The following is a 22,376-nucleotide window of genomic DNA, read 5'->3' as shown; positions in this document are numbered from 1 at the left end:
CAATGTGCTTTCATGCTCCATTTGTGGTAACCAGGATCCTGTCTAGTATCCAGTTATTACTTAACCTCCTAAGAGTAGTGTTCAAATTCAGCCATTTGATGTCTTAAGGAAATAATGTATAATTAATGATTTTTTTTTTTTTTCTTCTCCCTGTAGTAGCTGGGCTGGACTTCCTAATATACTTCACTTTTACTTACTGTGCAGTGAGTAGTTGTTCTCTAGATCATATTTATAAATACTGAGACTTACTTGTTTTCTTACAGGTGCCACAAAATATACTGATAAAGATAATGGAGGGATGCTTGTATGGTCTCCGTATCATAATATTCCAGATGCCAAGTGTAAGTCCTTCCCTGCTTGGGAATTTGGATGCTTAAGTATAACTAAATAATTGTTTCTGGTGTGCTTGTTCACTCTTTATTTTACACACAGTGAAATTTCAAATTAGTAAATTAGACTCAAAGCTTCTCTTTTTTTGAGAGCTTCAGGGAAAGGAAAGATCACCTTCTCTTATAATTGTTTTTGTTTCAAATCAAACTGCCTGTGTTGTATCATCATCATCATTTACTGTGAAACCTTTAGTTATTAATAAAAGGAATAAAACATCTAAACATGAGGGACTTGATGCTCTAAATTTCTAGGAGAAGGAGTTGCATTGGATAAATTCAGAAAAGATGTGCTGAGGCCCAGTTCAAGGGCAATGCGCAGAAAAAACAGCATTTTCTCCCTTCAAAAGTGACCTGAAATACAGGAATCATCTCACTAAATGTGATCAATTATCTGTTTAATCTAGTTTAAACCTGCCTCCTATGCTAGTATTTCCCATATATAATATAGGGGAGTAAACTTTGAGGATGCAGTCATGAGAACCTGGTGCTCAGGACAGTTTCTACCTATTACCAGTAGGTAGAGGTCCCGCTACATTTGAGGGATGTTCTACTACTGCAGAACAGTTAGAAATAAAATACTGTACAACTATGGTTATTAAACACTTTCTCCTTCCTTTAAAGTGGAATTAACTGCTGCAGCAGTTCATGGCAAGGACGTTTCTGGTCCATTAGAATAATCACAGAATCACTAAGGTTGGAAGGGACCTTCAAGATCATCAAGTCCAACTATTAATCCAGCGCCACCATGTCCCCTAAACCATGTCCTGAAGCGCCACATCCACATGTTTTTTGAACACTTCCAGAGATGGCGAGTCCACCACCTCCCTGGGCAGCCTGTTCCAATGCTTGAAGTTATAATTATTTCCTTTTCTCAGTCATGCTTCCTTTCAACTACATTTAGTTGCCACTTAATTGTGAACTGTAGAAGGTGAATGTGAAGAGTCTGTTTCTTTAAAAATAAAAAGTACCCACTGAAGATCAAAACTAGCAGGACTTAATTGCAAAATGATGGAAAGTGTTCAACTCAAAGCTGACTCTAGTATGGCCAAATATTATTTTAAAAAATACATTATTGGTGAATTTCACAGAATCACTAGGTTGGAAAGGACCTTCAAGATCATCAAGTCCAACTTAATTGATGACCTAATTATTGAATTTTCATATTCTCTATTGAAAACTAACTTTATGCCATGGTTAAAATTCACATTGGTCAGTGAAAACTATATTAATATTGAGGATATGCATAATCATTGATCTAGGATCTCTTCACATAAATTTTTAACATGTTTGGGAATACAAACTGTAGAAGTAGTTCAATTTTAAACTAACACAGGTGTCTGCACACACCTCCAGTGTGTCTGTGTTCTTAGGAGTGGGTTCCAAGAAGAAACAGCCTTTCAATAACCAACTAGTCTCTGATTTAAATAAATGATGACCCTCTGTGGCTTTGTTGTAGTAAAGATGGGGGGGGGAATCTTTTTCCTGAGAATTAGCTTATGTAAAAAGTTTATAAAATTAAATGTTGGATTAAAGACAGTGGGTTTATTTATTATTAATAAAGCTATTAATATATTTAATGTTTTGGGGGACCTGGATCTATGCAGTATATTAAAGCACAGGAAAACTGTTTTTCCGCATTAGATGGCTAATTCTGTGTCATCTTACAGCAAAACTAAAAGTACTAAAGAATAATTCTGACATTGCTTTGTTACAGTGGATGAATATATAGCAATAGCAAAGGAAAAACATGGATACAATGTGGAACAGGTAAGTGCTGTGAAATGAGAGTGCTCGTTTAAAGGATTTTTTTTTATATAAAAGTATAACACAACTCATTTTTTTTTTCCCTTGGTTACCATTAATTAACGCTGTTTCTCTTCAGGCACGGCAGCAAACACTGCAGTTAAATGGATCTGCATACAGTTGTGGTCTGGATTCTCTGCAAAAGATTGAGCTCTTTGTTTTCATGACATGCTCAGCTTGTAATGTGCACTTTTGAAAGGTTTGGTATGTTTTTTGATACACTGGGCATGTCATGCAATTGTGTGTGTATATTTAGCTAAAGGATTTCTTAGGAAAGCAGCTTACAAATCTAACGCTTAATATTAGCATTAAAATATGGTACAATTTTGAACCATTAATTGCCATAAGGACAGCACTGGAAAGGTTTCTTGCATATTTAAAAAAAAAGGCAAACCAACTTGGAGTGTTTTTTCAGAGGCAAGAAAATAGAATCAAATTCTAGGTTTCAGAGTAACAAACAAGTTCACTTTTTTTTAATAACCTTTAGTCACCATCCTGTAAAAAGTACAGGATAAAACTTTGCACTTAGTTCTATTGCAGTTTTCTTCATAAATTAACTAATTTATGTAAAAGTGAGATAACCTATTGCAAAAAATAATATTTGGTGTACAAGTGGAAACAAGTTGAACGATCGAGTTTTGGAGGATGGAAGCTCATAATAGCAAAGACTTGCTAGTCAACTGCTGTCTGAAAAAGAGATTATGGTGTCCAGAATACCTGCAGTTTGGTGATGTTTGTTTATGGCTTGGCTTTCATTAGGGGAGAGAGGAAAGTGAGAGATCTCAAAAAAAGTCTACAAAAAAAGCTAATTTTCAAAACAACTTGTCATACAAAATATTTATAGACTTTTCACAGTGGCATAGAAATTATCTTTGCAAGAGGTGCTTGTCACTTGTCATTTTAACAAGAAAAGAGGTTTGCTATGTCCAGGTTATTAGAAGGATGTGAAATCAGAGGTTTGGAGAGCTGATGAACAACTGGTGATCATGTCTGCACTGTACGGTTGAAACAGAGTGGATTACATTTCCCCATTCCCATGCCAGACGTGGCATCAAATCTTTCACTGATTCTCTGGCAGAAAGTCTAATCAGCGTAAAATTCTTTAAGAATATAGAGAAATTAAACTATGTAAGAAAATATATTTAAATTTCAATTCTTATTAGATGCTCATGACACGGAAGTGGGCATGCTATTATTTGTGGATTGGAGAGTTGTAGAAAGACCAAGACTCTCACTTGGAACTTTCAGACTTCCATTTTGGATGATCCTCTGGCTGCTGAAAAGTATTTTAATTTTCTTTTTTTCAGTGGGCTAGTAAGAAAGGCCTGAACTGTCTAGGTGATACATGCTTGTAAAGAGAGTGAGCAGGTCAGATTTGAGCCTATCCAGCCTAGTTCATGCTACTTCAGAATTACCACTGCCACACCAACCTTAAATTGTCTAGCTTTCATAGCTTTAGTAAAGTACAGATGTGCCCACTCTTCATATTGTCTCCAAAGAGAATTTTGTAACCTATAGTACATAGCCAATAAAATTGTAAATAAGTTTTGAGAAGGGGTTCTAATAGTCAAATTTTATTTTAAATAAATAAATTGCAGGGTTTTTATTTAACTTGTCTCAACATTTTAGAAAGTTGACCAAATCCAAAAAGGGACTATTTCTTTTCAAAGGCTCTCGGCATGTTGTTCTGGCATAAACACAATATTGAGAAGTCCCTTGCGGATCTCCCTAACTTCACTCCTTTCCCCGATGAATGGACAGTTGAAGATAAAGTCTTATTTGAACAAGCATTTAGCTTCCATGGAAAGAGCTTTCACAGGATCCAGCAAATGGTAAAGTAATATTTTAATCAGAAGCATTAAACAGTTCAGATGCACTAAGAACAAAGGCTCCTGTTGGGCTAAAATTTCATGTTGATTTCTGTGTAGAAGCTTCAGGAATAACCTTGAATATAAGATTTAAGTTAATTTTATTATGTCTTTTGGACCTATAGCTTTTTCACTATGGCTAGAAAAAGCCTTTCCCCCCTCTAACCCCTTTTTAAAAATGTGTATGAAATACATCCCTCCTTTCCATCTCATCCATGCACTTAAGATATTTGAGTAAAGGTGGTTGTAAATAGAGCAGAATATAATCTTGGGTGGAATTTTACATTTTTAAAAGTATTAATAAGTTAATGAATTCTTCTAGCTTCCAGACAAGACTATTGCAAGCCTTGTAAAATATTACTATTCTTGGAAAAAAACTCGCTCTAGGACAAGTTTGATGGATCGACAGGCTCGAAAACTAGCTAATAGAAATAATCAAGGTGACAGGTAAGTTTTATATTCTTAAGTAGCTAACCAGAGACTGAAGTCTTTCTACATAGATAATGTCAGAGTAATTTCCAGCCATTATGTTTCAGGATGAACCATGTTTTTAGGTTTGAGCATCTGTGGTGATGTCTCTGCTTTTAGCAAGGGGTTTGGTACCTGTCCTTTAAGAACTGTATCACTCCAGTTGGTGGAGTTGTAGTAACACACTTGAGTGCTTTAATGGGTAAAAACAAGGGTTTAAAAAAACCTGAAGTTTGGGGATGTGGTTTAGAAATAATTCTATATTTGGGAAGTCTAGCCCTATATTACTGTGTGGGGAGGGGAGTGGTTGGGGGGGGGTCGTTCTGGTGTTTGGGTTTTTTGAACATTTAGAATGGAATTAAAATTGCAAGATCAACCACTGTAAAGAACTGTAGCAATTAGAATGCCCAAGTACTGTCTTACAATAAAACATTATATAAATACAAATCTGATTTTAGGAGACTTAGAACTGCCATCAGTCAAAGAGAATTAGAGCTCAAAATAGTTTTAAATTGTCTTGGATAGAAGGGAATGAAGTTTCCCCTAGTTCCTGTGAAATTAAAATTATGTTGTATTTGGTATACTTGAGTATTAACTTGCACTTTTTAAAAAGTGATTTAGTATGTTGAATGTGTAAGTAATATAATTGTGTTTATATGGAAAGTATGATTTTACATCTACAGAAAACCGGCTAGCTACAGCAAAAAGGTCTATTTAATTACATGTTATTGAAAAAAAACTTCCTGAAATCTAAAATTCATATGCTTACTTAGTGACCCTATAGCTGAAAAATTACAGAAGAAAATAAATTTGCTTCTAATACATAATTTTGTTGTTTTTTTAATGATTAGAAATTTTAGGGGGTTTTTTACACTTATATATTCAGAAATTATATTGTGTGAATGACTGGATTGGACTCAGCTAAACTAACTGTTATCTTTTCAATCTTTTCTCTGTGATTTAATTCAGAGGATTTCACCCTCAAAAAAATTGCTACATCTTGAGCACTTTGGTAAAAAAGCAGTCCTGTGTTTTCCCATCTTACATTGTCCCCTTTTGCTCCCCACAGACTTCAGCAAGGGTTTATTCATACACCTGGTGCAGTGGTTTGAAAATTGATCTGTTAACCTTTCATTTCCCACGTTAGTTTTATTTCTAGCCTTGGTATAGTTGACTCTGTGTGTTCATGCTGGCACAAGTGGTTGAACTGAAGAAAGGTGACACCAAATTTTTTGGCAGCAAGTACCAGCACTGCTTAAAGTAATTTTGAAACTACAGTTCAGGATTGCTTGTTTATCACAATAATTGTTAAAACTTGATAAAGCAAATAAGTTTGTAACAGCTCTCTTGAAAACTACAAATAACGTTGAGATGCCATATACTTTGTATACACAGTAGGTATTTTGGAGTAGATAATTTTGTCTTACCTGATACACATTTATATTTGGGGTTAAAAAAATATATAAAATTACCAGCTTCTTATCATCTGTCCTCAGTGATGATGACGTAGAAGAAGCTCATCCAATGGATGGAAATGATAGTGATTATGATCCCAAAAAAGAAGCCAAAAAGGAGGTAACAGATAGCTTAATGGTGAATGTCAGTTTGTTTGTTTTCTTTGAATGTGTTACTGTGAAGAGTATGACTTGTAATAAAGAGCTTTAGCTTGCAGCCTGATGAGTTCACAGGGGTTTTAGGTGATCAAGGTCTTGACAACTTCTGACTGAAAAAAAATTTTACCGTGTATTTTTGCCATTCTGTGGACATAAATGCATCTCTCATTACCTTCACTATCTTCTGAGAGATCTTCCAAGTTTTGTAAGAGATGCATGGCTATCACTACCTGGTAAAACAACATTACCCCTACTTCTGTCTCGTTAATATGTTTACAGTTTTACTGGTTGTGAATTACTGGAAACTAAATGTTTCCTTTGCATTTTAAAATTAAATGACATTTTTCCAAGAATAACTTTTTTGTTCTTTCAAAGCCACAATGACATTGTGCATTTCCACTATTATGTGGCTTTATTGAGACACTTTCTACTAATCAATTGGAGAACAACATTTTTGTCTCCTCTAATGAGCACTTACTGTTAGCTTAACAGATGAGTGCTGTGTTTGAGGTATGTTCAGGTTTTGCTTTTTTGGGGGGTTCTTTTGGTAAACATTAAGCTATTTATGAACAAGATTGGAAAAACACAGTTAAGCATGTAAATGTTTGATTATTTCCTCAATGAACTTAATGCATTTGTGATTTTCCTAAAATGATAGAGTTCATGCTTCTTGAGAATATGAGAGGAGAGGTAGTGCAAAACTTTCCGATGAAGTGGTATCTAGGATTATTAATAAACCTTTGCAGTTCTACCAAAAATGATGCTGAGTAAGAGACTGATAAGCTTAGATTCCATTCTCAGCTTTGCAGTGACCTTCAATGTATTGCTTTAACTGCCTGGGGAGCAGGGGGCGGGGGGAAGGACAATTACAACTACTCCCTTCCGTAAAAGGGTTTGAGATTTTTTTTTTTTAACATGCCAGAATATGTGGTTTAGAATTTGAAATGGCACAAGGTCTGATAATGAACACTTTAATTTTTTATTCTGCTGTTGTAACAATGTTCCTGCAATCTGTTGATTTGAGTTGCTGCCTAAGCCACTTTTAAATAAGGGCTATTTTGTTCAATTTACTTTCCTTAGTTATTGTTTGAATCACTACATGCAGTCCAGAATGAAAGTAGTGTGTTCATAGACTTCTAGGAACAGGACAAATAGGTTTGCAGTTTCTGATCAGCTATTTGGATCTACATAAGGTAATTTCATGAAGTAATATTTCTGGTAGGATTTGTGTACTCTCACTTTCTAAGCAAAATATAAACTGAGCAGGCTACTCAAATGCACAGAGCAATGGAAACTTTCTGTTACTGGAGAAAACTAAAACAAGCCAAACACTCTAGCTTGGCAAGACAAAAGCTTGAGAGACTATTTTCATTTTAAATACAGATTAAACAGACAGGAACTGCAATTTCATACTGAAAGAGCAACGCAGAACCAAGAAACAAATAGTATAAATGGGCTAGAAGTAAACTTAACCTTGGGATTTTCAGACGTCAAAGATGTAAGGCTATATATGAATTTTCCAAGGAAGAGCAAATATCTTAAGTGCTTTTAAGATTGCCTCCCTGAAGTCTGTGGACTCTATTAAGATGTTACATTAGCAGGGAAGAGGATGTGGCAGAAGGTCAAGCATAGCAGAGCAAAGTACTGTTTGCTGATCTGTACTAATGCTACAGAACATAGTAATAATGGCTGCTGCAATTTGTTTTCTCTTCACTGTGATCAGATGACCACCTCCTCTTAACCTGCATAGATGCCAGCAGGGAGGAGCAGTAGGGAGCTGCTTGAAGTCGCAAAAAGCCTGAATCTCATCTCTGTTCTGGTACTTAGCATTGCTTTGAATTGGAAAATCCTTGCGGGGAAAGTCATTTTTGCTTCTCCACTCCTAGTCTGTAGGGACCCTACCTGGTTGCTCTATGGGAGTCACATACATGCAGACTAGCTGTTGTGCAGCAGTGCCTGTTGAAGACAAAAATCAAATTTTTATGTGTTCAAACATATCAAAACAGCAGCTACAAAGATTGCATCTCCTCTTTGCTATCCCTTTCCACTTCAAAAAAGCAAACAACGAAGACTTAAGTTTGCTAAATTACATGGATTTTTATAATGACTGCAAAAGTAAATCCATCCTCTCTCTTTCAAATCTCAGATCTCCTGCCAAAGCAAACAGCACTATTGCTTTCCAAGTTATCGTGCTTGCAGCAGGGAAAAGTGTCATCTTGCATTCTTGCCCATCCTGGTTGACTTTTCACTCATTCTTCTCGTCTGATCTTCACCCGAACTCTTCATATCTGACCAGAAATAAATGTGTAAATTCACTGCTTGCTTGGTTTAAAGATGTAATATATATATTCTTTACCTTATGCTTACATAAGGTTCTTGATTTTTGCCCTCTTTCACAGTATTCAGACTGTGATTTCTATACCATTTACTGTATTTTCAGACATTAAAAAAAAAAAATTTTGAAAAATGGCCTTTCTAAGACTAATGCAGGCTTATCCAGCAAATGGCTGGTATGCTCCATCAGCTCCTCTGCAAGACTTTGGGTCGTACATGCAGGGAAGGATGTTGGCTTAGATTTTCTTGGTCATAAATATGACATTACAATGTTATGTGATAGTTTAATAAAGTTGTATATTAGACACTGTTATTCTTTAATGATTTATTTCTTGTAAATTAAAGGGCAATAATGAGCAGCCTGTTCAGACCAGCAAAATAGGTCTGGGTAGAAGAGAGTATCAGAGCTTGCAGCATCGCCACCATTCTCAGCGTTCCAAATGCCGTCCACCAAAAGGCATGTACCTGACCCAAGAAGATGTGATAGCTGTTTCCTGTAGTCCCAATGCAGCCAACACAATTCTTAGACAGCTGGATATGGAACTAATCTCATTAAAGCGACAGGTACCATGGGTTATTGGTCTTGTTTTGTTTTCATCTCAGATTGTTCTGATTGTAATGATTTTGAAGATTATCTATGAAGATTCTGAAACTTCTTTAATGTGAGTCTTTCTAATTTTGTTCCACAGTTATCACCAGAAATGCTGGACACTAGCTGACTAGCTATTCTTCAGTTCTGTTTTTTATGTTCATCTGCTCTTGTGGATAACATGAAACAAGATGATTTCCTTTAAAAAAAAAGGGGGGGGGAAGTGGGGGGTGGAGTATGGCATGAAAACAGTGTTCCAGATCTGGGGACAGGAGAAAACCAAAGTCACATTTGGTTTGAGGGGTTTTTAACTGTGTTAAACATACTTGTGTGACAAGTGAGAATAAGACCAGTGAAGCAGTGGAAGCTGCATATGTTATGCTTAAAATTTATGCTGTTTTTCTGGATCTCTGGCCCCACATACCATGAAAGTATGGGGGGAGGGAAGTCATGGGCCTAGTTATTTTCTCTGTTTGAATTGATGAGTTTTCTACTTCTTATTAAATTTCGAAAAGCTTTGTAGTCTTCATCTTTAAGAGGACAATTGCCTGCATCCTTTGCATGAAGAAGTTAACTTTTGGCACTTAAAGTTGAAACACAGAATCTATTCAGCTTCTAAGGGGACAGCAGTATGTGCATGCTTGCTTTCTAGGAGCGATGGGGCTACAAAGTCAAGGCTTATCTCGTGGAATTTTTGCCTCCTTCTAGACAGCGAATAGCTGCCATGTTGCAAAGTCACAGAGTAAATAAAGGGTTTCATGGGGTTTGTGCTCCCTTGTATTCTTTTACAGGAGAAATATGCTTCTTTCTGTCACAGCAGGACACGGGGGCTGAATAGCATAGGTGGGTTTCACTCTGTAGCCTAAGTGTAGGTGAGTTATAGCCTTGAGGTTGTGTTTTCTCTTTCTTTCTTGCAGTGATCTCAGAGACGCAGCCTTTGGACTCTCCCATTGAGTTGTCTGCTTTTGTGTCCATACTTAAAGAACACTTGTAATAGCTGTGCACCATAGTATGCAAAACTATTTTCTTACCTCCATTACATTATGTGCATCACTGTCAGGTTTAAATGGCTAATAGATCTGTATGTGTACGATTTGGAAGCTCTCTTGTTTTTATAGACTAAGATATTTTATTTAAATATTTTAATTCATTTCAAGAATCACACTTAAAGGAAATCATGATGATCTAAGGTCAATAAAAAACAGTCTGTCAGAAGGAACTAACTGGAAACATCTCATAAATCTTTCTCTTTTTTTTTTTTTTTTTTCCCCCCAAAGTGCTTTTTGGAGAAGGAAGAAGTTAACGTATACAGTACATCTCACTTAGATTTCTAAGAACCAAATTTTGTGTCAAGAATATTCTGCATTCTTCTTCAAAAACATATGCATCATTATCAAAACTTGCTTGTTATGTCCTACTTTTAATATTCCTGCAGACGAACTGTTCTTTTGAAAGACTGGCTTAAATATTTTTCTCTCTATAGTAAACTGTGCTGTATTCTTTCAATTTTTTTTTTTTTTTAAACAGTTAAAAGTAGTGAAGCCTTAAACCATAATATTTCTCTTTCTAACTTAGGAGGTACACTTGTGGCAATCCTAGTGAAGATATATGTGTAAAGTGACCAACTTTCTTTGTGGAGCTGATTAACTTTGTTGTTTTTGACCAAGGTTCAAAATGCTAAGCAAGTAAACAGTGCACTTAAACAGAAAATGGAAGGCGGGATTGAAGAATTCAAACCTCCTGAGGTAAATCAGAATAAATATTAAAACTTGTGGCCTTGCACTTACATTAGTAGGAAGTTACAGAAATGTGTTTTGCTGCAGCATAGTGTTTGCATTTATGCAGCCCTGTAAACAGGTTCTGTTGAGTTACGTGCAGGGGTGAGTCTGTCTGGATTCTTTGCAAGAATTTAGTGGTAGGCTTTTTTTATGGCAACTGGCTGAATAAAGAGGCGGAAGAAATTGAAATGTCATTTCTGTTCGTGGCAATAGGGAGCTGAAATTGAGCCCTGATATATGGGGGGGGGGAACACGGTTCTGATTAAAAGTAGTTAATGTAGATTGCTAGCGGTAAATTCTATGTTCTTTGTGAAAACATGATTATATATACATTTGGGCATCCGAAGTGTAAGATTTATTACTATTGAAGTTCTTTTTTTTTGCTTGGTTTAAAGGCTTGGATATGAAACATAATGTGAATGCAAAACACTCCACACACCAAGTCCTAATAGTTTAATCTAAATGTAACTATAAATTCAAATTCTGTCTGCATAAAGATCATTAGCTTGTGCATAAATTATGATATAGCTGATATTAAGAATTGCAATAAAACAGAGGGAAAACTATTGCTGTGGTTCTAAGCTCAAATCCTTAAATGCTACTTCCTGTTCATGAAAGCAATCTTGAACTATAAATTTATGGCTTATAAGCAAGAGATTTTTACTTGTGTTACAAAATATAATGCAAGTAAAACACATTCTGATGCTCAGACATTTTGCAGCTGTTGAAACATTTTCATGATCTTTGTGCCGTTTTTCTAATTTTAATAGTCTAATCAGAAAATCAATGCCCGTTGGACCACAGAAGAGCAGCTTCTTGCAGTACAAGGTATGTTAATAGTAGTAGCGACTTGAAATCTGATGCAAAGGATTTGAAGAGGTACTCAGGCTTATGTTTGTATCTCCCTCTAATGAAAAGCTAAAGTTTATCTGGTCTTACGCGAAAGTTACTGGGAAAACAGCAAAACCAGTGAGAATATTTAGGACATTCATTCAGGTAACATGACACTAGTCTTTCAGTTACCCATATTAAATCTCGACTAGAAAAGCTAAGCTGGGTTTAACAACTGTAGTAAAACCAAAAAGTCCCTTCAATCATCTTCTAAATCACCTTACATTAATTTCTCTAAAGTGGAAGACTGAAGTAATAGTTGAAGTAATAAAATTTGAAGCAAATGCTTAGAAAGACATCTCTCCTTAAAGTAGGAAAAAGCAGAAGTAAAACTGCTTTACAGTTAGTTTTTTGTGCTCATGAGGGAATAAAAGAGCAGATACCTACCCAGTTGGAGGCCTTTTAAGAGTCTGAAGCTGAATACGGATACTTAACTAACAGTCTTATTGGAGAAAAACCAACATTTTCTAGTAGGCTGTTGATACAGCTAATTTGCAGCTATTTCACTTATATGAAGGAAAACTGACTCTTGTCTTGCTTTAACATGCACTGCATAATCCAGGAACATGCAAGGGAAATATCTGGAGAGCCTAATGCTCTCTTGAAGTCACTGTATACTGACTCGCTCCTATGGATCATCTTTTTTAAGATAATATAATCAGCTCAGTTATACACATCTGCTTTATTTCTCTGTATTCTTCATCTCCCTAAAAATTAAAGGCTGAATTTTACTGTACAGCCTTCAGTTAGATCAGGATATCAGTGTAAAATTGTCAGGTGTGCCATACCTGGTTATTAGCCAGGTGACTGAACCTGAAGTTAGATTTATTTTGAAGTGCGAATGGAAATGCTGAAGAGCGTGGTGTGTCTGAAGCCATGGCTTTTCAACCTGCATGCCTCAGACTGGGATTTGCATCTCCAAAACATTTTCTCTCCTCAGTTCATCCTCTCAGTATTGCTAAGAAGCTCACTTTTTTTTATTTTCTTCCCAAATGCAACTGAAGGAGATGCCTGTCTTTAATATGATAGTCTAGTAAGTAGAATGCTTGGCGGAGAAGTGGGGAAAACCCAGGTTCGTTGTGCCAGCCTTAGCATGAAAGGATTCAAACCATCTTGCATTTTCATAGTTTAGTTATGAGAGCTCTCACTAAGCATCTGTTTGGGAAGCGGTAAGATTGCATCGAGCTTTTGTTATGTAACCGACAAGGTAAATAATAAAACTGGAGTGTGGATGAAAGAATGAGGGTTGCTGATGACTCCCTGGAGAGGAGTTCTGGTCTTTTGGTCTCTCTTCTAGGGAATGTTTTTTGTTTCATGAAGGTAGTCAGGCTTAATACTTAAGGGTGGGGTGAGAAATCAGGCTTTCCGGAAGAAACCTGTTTTCACTGAATTTACATGTCCTGCTTATGTTTGTTTCCTTTTTAGTCCACTTTCTTTGCCACTGTATAAAATGGAGATGGGAGAGCACCTTAATGCCAGGGACATAGTATTCTTACCTACTCCTCCCTTACCTACTGCCTGGTAGTAGAGTCTCCCTCCTGGAATAAGAGTGCTCTAGGTATTAACCTCCTGTCCCTCAGGCTAAGGACTCTGATCTCTTGCTTCAAAATAATTGCTTCAGCTAGTAGACTTCTGCATGAAGGAGCCATGCTGTCTTTTGCCCTGACTGATTTTAAAAGAAAGTAGCCATAGTTGCTGTGCTAAAAGATGCCTTAATGTGTGTTAGGCTTGAACTTGGAAGTTGACTTTAGCATGGGGACATTTAGTTTGTACATTTAAAATAAATTTATTTCATCAAATGTATTGATACGTTTTGGCACATAAATAATTTCAATAAGTTTAATAATTTTAATAATTTCACAGAAATCATAAGCATTAAGCAGGTAGGTGGCACTTCTGTGATTTGTTCACTTGAATTCAGACAATAAATCCTAACATGGAAATAATAAAAACAATCTGCAGTAATACAATTTTGGTACTGTTTTTCCTAAACATGGAAAAAACTCTTGTCATCTGTGGGCTAATCACAAGAGATTGGCAATAACTAAAGAGGAGGTAATGAAAAAAAACCACCCTAAAATAGAGCTACATGTGTAATCTTGAAAGCAGTGTGGCTGCCTGCAGTGGGCTTGTGAACTCAGACTTATGATCTCTGAGCCAATTTTTTGCAGTACAATTTATCAGGTTACTATTCAACTTTGTCTGAATAGTTACTGAATGTAATGGGCCATTTCATCACTTGAGGTGTTCTGAAGTTACAAACTTTATTTATGTATAGAAATGTATGAGCACGATCAGCTTTTCAAACTGAGATCTTGGCCAGATGAAAATTGCAGTTTCAAAAATGTTGTTTTGAAGCCTTAAAACAAAAGTTGAATTGAAAAGCAGTGCATGACTTCCGTAGCATTGCAGTGGAAAGCAGTTGGGACAACCAGGATCTAACTCTAGGTAAGGTAGTTGCCAGGAGCACTGTAATCCCATCGCGGTGAAACTGCAGCTCTCATAACCTGGGGGTTGCTGTTAACTATTTCTGCCTCGTTGTGGTGCTGTATTATATTGATATGGACCCAGGCTAATGTTTTGTGTGCCTGTCAGTGTTTGCTGTACTGCACAATGTTAAGCAGCGTAGACAGCATCAAACTTGGATTTATGAGTTTCTCAGAGTTAGACATTCAAGATGAAACATTGTAATGGTGAGCATGCGCATGTTCAAGCATGCACATGTTCAAGCGTGCCTTTGCAACTGGGCAAAGTTTTGAAGAGCTTGAAGGATTCCCATGATCAGGGCTACTTTCAAATGAGCTGGGAGAAAGACATTCATACATGTGAAGTGAGGCTATGCAGTCATCTTTTGAGCTTCACTTTCAGCAACCTAGTAAAATTATTCTTTACTGGATAACAGATTAAATGCTTCAGAAACAAATTGGTGTTTAGCACAGAATTTGTATGAGGATATGTAAGTAATGTGCATCAATTTGAAAGGGATGATGAGTTGGCATCAACTCTTACAGATATGCCGGCACCTTATGCATAAAACTTCCATAAACATGTATTGAACTTCCTCCGTTTCTGATGCAGCTTAAAAGAGTTTTACTACGTTATCATGTAGAAGTCATTGTGGTGATGCTAGAGCAGTACTAAATAGCACTCTGAAAAGAATCCAAAATGAGTAGTGCTGTGTGTAGCTGAACTAAGGGAATTTTATGTTCTTTAAATCTTATCTTACAGTTGGGCTCTCAGTGAAGGCAAGATATACTGTTCTCAAGCTTGGAAATAGCCTTGAAGACCTTATTTTTGACAACTGAAGTTGAAGTTAGCCGACAGGCTCAGTTGGTTTGCAGATTAAGGGGAAGGAAGAAGTATAAAGAGTAGAAATAACAGGAAAGGCTGAAATCACTAAAAGCCTGAATTAGGTTTCAAACAAAAATGTGCTTTGTTCTGCTGAGCACTTTGTTCATTTGATAAATTGTACAGGGTGTTAGATATGTTGTGGACATTTAATGATCATTATAAATTAGTAACGGTGGTAATGATAGGGCAATCGGAGAGTATTAAAACACTGGAGGGAGCACTCTGTGGGTACACGCAGCTTTTAAGGAGTATAGCTCATCCCGTGTACAACTGATAAAAAGCAGAGCCAAATCCCTGTCTTTGCCTAGATACGTGCCCTCCCACGTGGCTCTGCTAGGTCCCTTTGTTGTCTTCCCAAGGTTCTTGCTGTCAGGATAGTTGGATTCTTTTGTATGCCCCAGAAAAGTTCTTAAATGTAGCTGGGCATTTGACAGTTGAACCACCAGCTTCAGCTACGGAAATTATTACTATCCTAGAGACAAACTTTTCTCTTAAATTGCAGTGAGTGTGCATTACCATGTCAGAAGTACCTGTTGATGAAGAAAGTAGAAATGAGCAGAACAAACTGAAGGTCATACTCTTTACAATTAAGTTGAAAAGGAACATAGCTTTCAGATTTGAAACAACTCTCACTTTCTGAATCCTTTGCTTCACTTTCTGAAGCAAGGCATGAAATCAGGCATAAATTTCTTTTCCTGTAATGAGTGCCTGTCCCCTAAGCAGTGTACAATGTTCAGAATGAGTTTAGTTATCAGGAGCTTCACAGAAGAAGTCAAATCACTCATGCATAGCTGAGAGCAAAAAAATTAGTCTTGTTTACTGAGTCTGGAATAAAACTCTGGTTTATTTTGTCTAGTCTCTAAACTTTTGGACACTTGTGATTAAAAATACACTTTGTGCAGCTAAAAGCTGTGTTCTAGGATGCTGGAGAGTTTGAGGTTTGTTTTTTTTCCTTAAGCAGGAGGGAGGAGGAACTAGATACCCTAAATACAACTGAGAGAAAAATCAATAAACTTTAGATTATAATTCCAATTTTAGGTTAAAAACTATGGAATGCTGTATTCAAGGGGGGGGGGCATATGTTATATGAAAATGTAGTTTTAGAACTTTAAAAAGCATATGTTGGGATTTTTGGAAAGGGCCAGCAGCATTTTCTTGGGAAGTGCTTGTAAACAAAAATGACCTACTGATGTCAATATGAAAATAAATGAAAAGAACAATTCAAAGATCTTCTGTCATGCTGCTTCTCGCTGGAGGATTTGATCCTGGAGGCTTGTGCTGGGCTGTCTTAGAAGCTATTGGTGTCTGTTTATATTTACTTACATTCCCCAAGGTGGTTGTCCCAAAATCCCAGATTCTTCTACCCATCTTGAATGGTGACTGAAAGCTTTAAAAAGACTGTCAGATCAATACTTGCAAGCTGCTCTTTGTAGCCTCAGTAGAGCATGTCAACAGGTGGAGGAATGAGCAGTATATCATGACTTATGCACTGTGTCCCCTCTTCTGCCCTGTGCTTGGAGCAGTAGCTACTGCTCGCTCTCACTCCTGTACAGGTTGTGGGCAAAGAAACATCTGTGTGTTGGCATGGAGGGAACCTATAGACGCTATCAACACTTGTCACTTGACATTTCTAGTGTTATGCCCTGTTTACAGCTATACACACATGCTCGGTCACCCTCCTTCTCCCATCTTGAACTTGTCTTGGGCTTCTGCCCTTACTGAAAGCACACTGAAGGATTTACTTTATTTGTCAGAGGCCAGATCTCTGTGGTTTTAGGTTGGGAGGCTTGGTGAGTAAGCCAGGATCTTTAAGAAGAGTGGGTAATGATCATTTAATAAAGTTCTTGATTTGTATGTTGATAGCTGTGCAATTAAAAATTATTTTGTTTTAATGGAAATTGAGGCCTTCTGCTAACTGAGAAGTCCTCCTAATTAGCGAGTCCTTGGTTTGCAGGTCCCATAGGTTCTCTCTATAAATACATCACACGTAGCTGTGTCTGACTGATTCTTCACAGCTATGTTATTTACTTTGCCTTCCAGGTGTCCGAAAATATGGTAAAGATTTTCAAGCTATTGCAGATGTAATTGGCAACAAGACTGTTGGCCAAGTGAAGAACTTCTTTGTAAACTACAGGCGTCGGTTTAACTTAGAGGAGGTATTGCAGGAATGGGAAGCGGAACAAGGAACCCTGGCTTCTAATGGTGATGCTTCTGCTTTAGGGGAGGACACAAAAAATACTTCTAATGTGCCATCAGGAAAGAGCACTGATGAAGAAGATGAGGTGTGTTTTGTGTACCAGAAATAAGTAAGCATGGGTTGAGGAACAGCATTTTATTTAGTGATATAATGTAAGGTTAACTGGTGTGGAGTGGCAAACCGCATTCTAAAGAATGATGATGAGCTTGCATAGAACTTCAGCCAATGTCGTTAACCAGCTGGGAGCAGGACTGCACCTTTCATAGTGATGATCATGTTACTGTTTTACTGTTAAAATACAGTTCTTGTTCTAGAAAGAAGACTCCTGCTTCATAAATATTTTTAGTTCTGCTGTCTATAATATTTTGGTTGGTGATTTCTTTTCAGTAACTTCTCAGTTTTTTGGTTTTGTTTTTTAAATGCTGTTTCCTGTGTAGTGGACAGTGGCAGCCCAACTGCATCACGTTCTGGCTGGGACGGCTGTTCACGCAGTCTTGTCTTTGTCCTTTGTGCAGGCACAAAGCACTCCGGCCACTCAGTGTTTAGGCCCTTCACCTCCAGCACAGGCATCTGCTCCAGCACCTACCGCTCCTATGGCAACTTTAAATCAGCCGCCCCCGTTACTTCGTCCAGCGCTTCCTGCTGCTCCTGCTCTCCATCGTCAGCCTCCGCCGCTTCAACAGCAGGCACGATTTATTCAGCCAAGGCCGACTCTAAATCAGCCTCCCCCACCACTCATCCGCCCAGCTAATTCCATGCCTCCTCGTCTAAACCCAAGGCCAGTGTTAACCACGGTTAGCGGCCAGCAGCCACCCTCGCTCATTGGAATTCAGACAGAATCCCAGTCCACTCTGCACTGAAGAAATAAAGCAGAATTATGCTAACTCCTACATTTGAAAAATTGTATCAATGTACTCTTTTTTTTTTTTCCAAATAATGAAGGGGAGAAAAGAGCAAGCCTTCACAGGTATCAGACCAGTTTTACAGAGGAGCAAGCTAATAACTAAAAACGGAACCACATGAATGACCACCTGTATAAAAATATTTTTATGTCGAAGACTTGTACAGCAGAACAATGCCTACAATACAGCCCTCCTCTCTATGAGTAACTGTTGAAGGAAGCTAACTTCTTAAGTGAATAAATGTTCGACACACCAAGATTTTGTTTAACTGATTTTTACTCTATTTATTTTATTACAGTTCTTTGTAGTCAAGCATCTAACTACAGGAAAGTAGTCTGGCAAATCTAGGAATAGGTAATATTGTAGGAGACTTAAATGTAGCATTGGGTTTTTGTGTGTGTGTGAATTACTTTTGTTTTTTTTACTTTTTAGTGAAAAAAAAAAAAATGGCCTTAGGTTCTGATTTTTTGGCCCTGTTTAGGTAACAGTAGAAGCATTTCACGCACTTATAAATGTTAGGTGTTTCTTCTCTTAATGTTTTTTTCTCAGAACACTTTTTCTTGTTTAAAAAGGTACTGTCTTATTAAATACTCCTCTGAAAGAGGATTCTGAAGACTCAATGAGCTATTGTACCAAACTTACTAAATCTCATGCGTGTTCTACTCATAGAAGTTAACTGAAAACAGGAGTCCACTTTTCTGCTGCGATATCTCTTGTGGGCTAGGGTGGAGAGAGAGGCAGCAACTTCCACCACCCAGGGGGATGACAGGAGAGGAACAATATAGTAAGAACCATTAATTTAATTTGTTATTCCACTAATTCTTCTAATTTAAGTACAGTAGAATTTCATTCCTCTTAGAATGGCTGTCTGCAGTTCCTGTATGTTAGATCATTGATATCTTGCCTAAGAATTCATGAGGGAAGTATAGAGGCTGATGATGGTAGTAGAATATTGTGGCAGTTGTTACCTGCTGCCAGCCAGCCCAGTCTTTCTTTTGAACGATTATGTCTGTGTTTTGGGGTTTTTGTTTGGTTTTTTAGGTTTTTTTTTTTTTTTTTAAGTAGATGCCTCTACCCTACAAGTAAACCAGGCTGCAAATTTGAGTAGTGCTGTTTGAAACGGTCTCATCTGAATTGAGCTATTGAAAAATACTGCATTCTTGGCTATGTAATAATATTCATGTTGACTGTCATGGTATTTAGAAAATTATTTTTGCTTATTCCTGAAATGGTGTTTGAAAATCCTTCTAAATCCATTTTGTTATTAATTAGATTTGCCCTTAACTAAAGTGAAACATTATTTAAAAATGGAATATGTTCTCCCTAGTTTTTTTCACAGATAAATTGAATGGTCTAACAATCAGTTTAGCAGCTGGCTAAGGTCTTTTTTATGTGCAAAGGGAAGTTCTTATGCCATCAGATCCTATTTCATTTGTAAATCCAGTATTAAAGTTTGATAGTTGTGGCCTGACTTGCAGTTAAGGTGTCAACCTTTATAGTTTAGTTCTTCATTTAAAAATATTTTCAGACCAAACTTGATCCCCCCCCCCCAACAACTCTTACTGGTGTGCTGAGGTCTCATGTAAAAGATCCTCCTTATGAATTTTCTTTTGCATCAGAGTAGATGCTTAGCCACTATGTGAGCATCAGATGACCTCTCTAAGAAAAGCAGCATTATAAAACAAGCACCAAGGAATTTGTGGTCACCGAAACTTGTGTTCGGAGAGTTGTGTCCCCTCACAAGCTACACACAAATCTGGCTGCTCCCCTATCTTTAAAACTGATACGATACTGATCTGGTACATTTTGACATCCTAAGTATCTCAATTTAATTGTTATCTTCAGGATTTTTTTTTTTTTTTTTTTTTTTTAGCATTGAGTCTCCCAGTTGTGTGTATTGTACCTTTGCTAATTTTTTGTCTTGTCTCTTGTCGATAGACTTCAGTATGCAGAATGTTGGGTGTTGCAGTACAGTTGGCCAGCACCAACTGCTATAAAACTGTTCAGTAAGTTGTAATTCCGTTTAATCTTGTTTAAATATTCTATAACTGGGCAAAGGTGCTGTATTTGAAGGGGGGAGGGAGGGTCAGAGATAGGTAGTATTTCTTAATTTACATACACTGTAGCACACAGTAGGGAACTCCTAGCATTTGTAGTACTAAATAAGTATGTACATAGCAAAATGTCTTTATTGTGTGCTTCGCAGAATATGTGCATACAGTTTGCACGTCCTGTTTTGGGGGGTAGGGTTTGTTTTAAGCAGTGTTTGCCTGGAGAGTGATATGCTTGCTGCTTAATCAAAGGATTAAAGTTTCAAAGAAATCTGTGTCTTCTATTTTTATGTACCTTGTAATGGTCTGATATGTTAGGGCCCTTATACTGTGATTCTCTTCTAAATTCATTTATATTTTTTTAAGAATTGGAAATAAAATTATACAATGGTGTTCATTTCAGTGGGGGATTTCTTTTGCCGTATCTAGTCTCCTGTTTTGTAATGTAGTAATGAACTCCGACTTCAAGGTTGGCTTAATTTTGTCACTTTAAAAAATGTAAAATGTTTGCACACTAAAGTTTGGCAGAGAACGTGTATCCTACATTGTTCAAAGCTAATGTAACTCTACAGCTTTTTGTACAGTTTATTTTAGTTAATAAAGCAAAACGGTACTAAAAAATGACAGATTTTACAAATGCAAGGCATAATCTGAACGACATGTCTTCTAGGAACAACACTTGCAAAATATGGATGTACAAGAATTATCAGATTTAATTGTTGCACTTTAAAGCAGAATGGGTATGAAGTTAAGCAGGTATTTCTGCATTAATAAAACAATCACTAAACATTGCACATCATAGTAAAGCAGTTTAATTTGTCTTACAGTTGATCGTGAGCAAAAGGAGTTATAGTTCCTCTGTCCTGAGGTTTTTGTTCATCTTTGTGGTGTTGGGATTTTTCTTAAATCATGCAGTATTTATTCTGGAAACTTCACAGTTCATAGAAAACAGAAGACAGATCAGTAGCTTATATATGTGGGAGTTTGTGTATGAAGAGAGCGGAATGGAAGAGTTGCGGGAAGAGTTTAGGGTGAAGGTTAAGAGAACTGTGATGTTGTTGCCTCTTGCTAGCAAAAGAAAGGAATACACTGAGATTACAGCTGGTGCTAGGCAGAAATGTGCTTGTCGGGCAAAAGCAAACCCTGAGCAAAGACAAACATCTTGAAATTGTTTGCTTAGAGGTGCCTTTCAAAATGCAAAGGAAGCCGTAGAGCAGCTAGCAGCTGTCACAGCTCCAATGCAAAACCGTGTGCGGTAAATCGTGCTGAAGACAACTTCGTAGTTTTAATAAATGTGGTGAACCTCCAGCTTTTCCTGAGGTTGAAATAGCTAAACCTCTGAGTTTGCCTTTCTCTGAGGGAGTTAAAAGCAGGCACCGCCACGACAGACATCTGCTTTAAGATCACAGGAAGTTGTATGTGAGAGATAAATGGGAAATACATAAATTCTTTAATACCATTTGCAATCTGTTACAGGTGAATTAGGCATCAAAAATCTATAGTTGGGTAGGGAGGAGAGACAAAATATACAGGCCTATTTAATGAGCAACTGGCCAGTTATATAACGGACATCCTTAAAATTGATACTTAAGTACAACTTCAGGAAAAACTTGCTTCCTTTTCACCACTAGTGAAGGCTGGTACTTTTCACTTGCCTCAACCATTTAGTCTTAAAGCTGTCTTTCGTTGTAGTTTTGTACACTGAAAGAATGCTGGCAGCAAAACAAATCCTCATTGCTGTTGCTGACTTGGAAGTTTTCCCTTGGACTGGCACAAACAGAAGCACTGAGATTCAGGGATACAGCTTCGTCTTCATGCAAACCAGGTCTCCTCTTCTGCTTACTGCATCTTAAGAGTTGCAATTTTAGCAGTAGCACCTGCACCCTGATCTTTGACTCTTTTGACAGATCTTTGTCACCACAAAGCTCTGTTTTGGGGAACTATAACCTTCTGCATTAGAAAGAGGATCATGAGTGCAGCAAATGTCTATCATGGGAACCCGATCCCATCTCCAAAGAAACTGTTATTTACATTTATAAATACTTAGTTACAGAAATGTAATACTTGTTGTTCTGATGGATGTTCCTGTGAACTTCCCGGACAAGTAGTACCCAGACTAATTGGAATATTCCTAAAAGCTAG

General features: G+C 37.2%; 1 protein-coding gene across 1 annotated transcript; it reads left to right on the top strand.

Annotated features, from left to right (window-relative positions):
* Positions 1–266: 266 nt before the first annotated feature.
* Positions 267–18,718, top strand: RCOR3 (REST corepressor 3). The gene is made up of 10 exons (XM_010285187.1): positions 267–341; positions 2,104–2,156; positions 3,863–4,024; positions 4,383–4,507; positions 6,025–6,103; positions 8,821–9,039; positions 10,732–10,809; positions 11,613–11,670; positions 17,125–17,366; positions 17,797–18,718. Exons 1-10 carry the CDS (start codon positions 299–301, stop codon positions 18,139–18,141), a joined length of 1,404 nt encoding a protein of 467 aa, XP_010283489.1. The 5' UTR covers positions 267–298; the 3' UTR covers positions 18,142–18,718.
* The last annotated feature ends 3,658 nt before the right edge of the window (positions 18,719–22,376 follow it).

This window comes from Phaethon lepturus, unplaced genomic scaffold (genome assembly GCF_000687285.1).
Source record: "Phaethon lepturus isolate BGI_N335 unplaced genomic scaffold, ASM68728v1 scaffold49674, whole genome shotgun sequence".
Lineage (NCBI taxonomy): Eukaryota > Metazoa > Chordata > Aves > Phaethontiformes > Phaethontidae > Phaethon > Phaethon lepturus.
This window is presented reverse-complemented; position numbering and strand designations above follow the sequence as displayed.

Bases quoted from the DNA above. Each gene is read 5' to 3' on its own strand.
- RCOR3 (XM_010285187.1), top strand. From the start codon at position 299: ATGCTTGTATGGTCTCCGTATCATAATATTCCAGATGCCAAGT. The intron at 4,508-6,024 runs GTAAGTTTTATA...ATCTGTCCTCAG, and splicing joins AGAAATAATCAAGGTGACAG to TGATGATGACGTAGAAGAAG. The intron at 9,040-10,731 runs GTACCATGGGTT...TTTTTGACCAAG, and splicing joins TAATCTCATTAAAGCGACAG to GTTCAAAATGCTAAGCAAGT.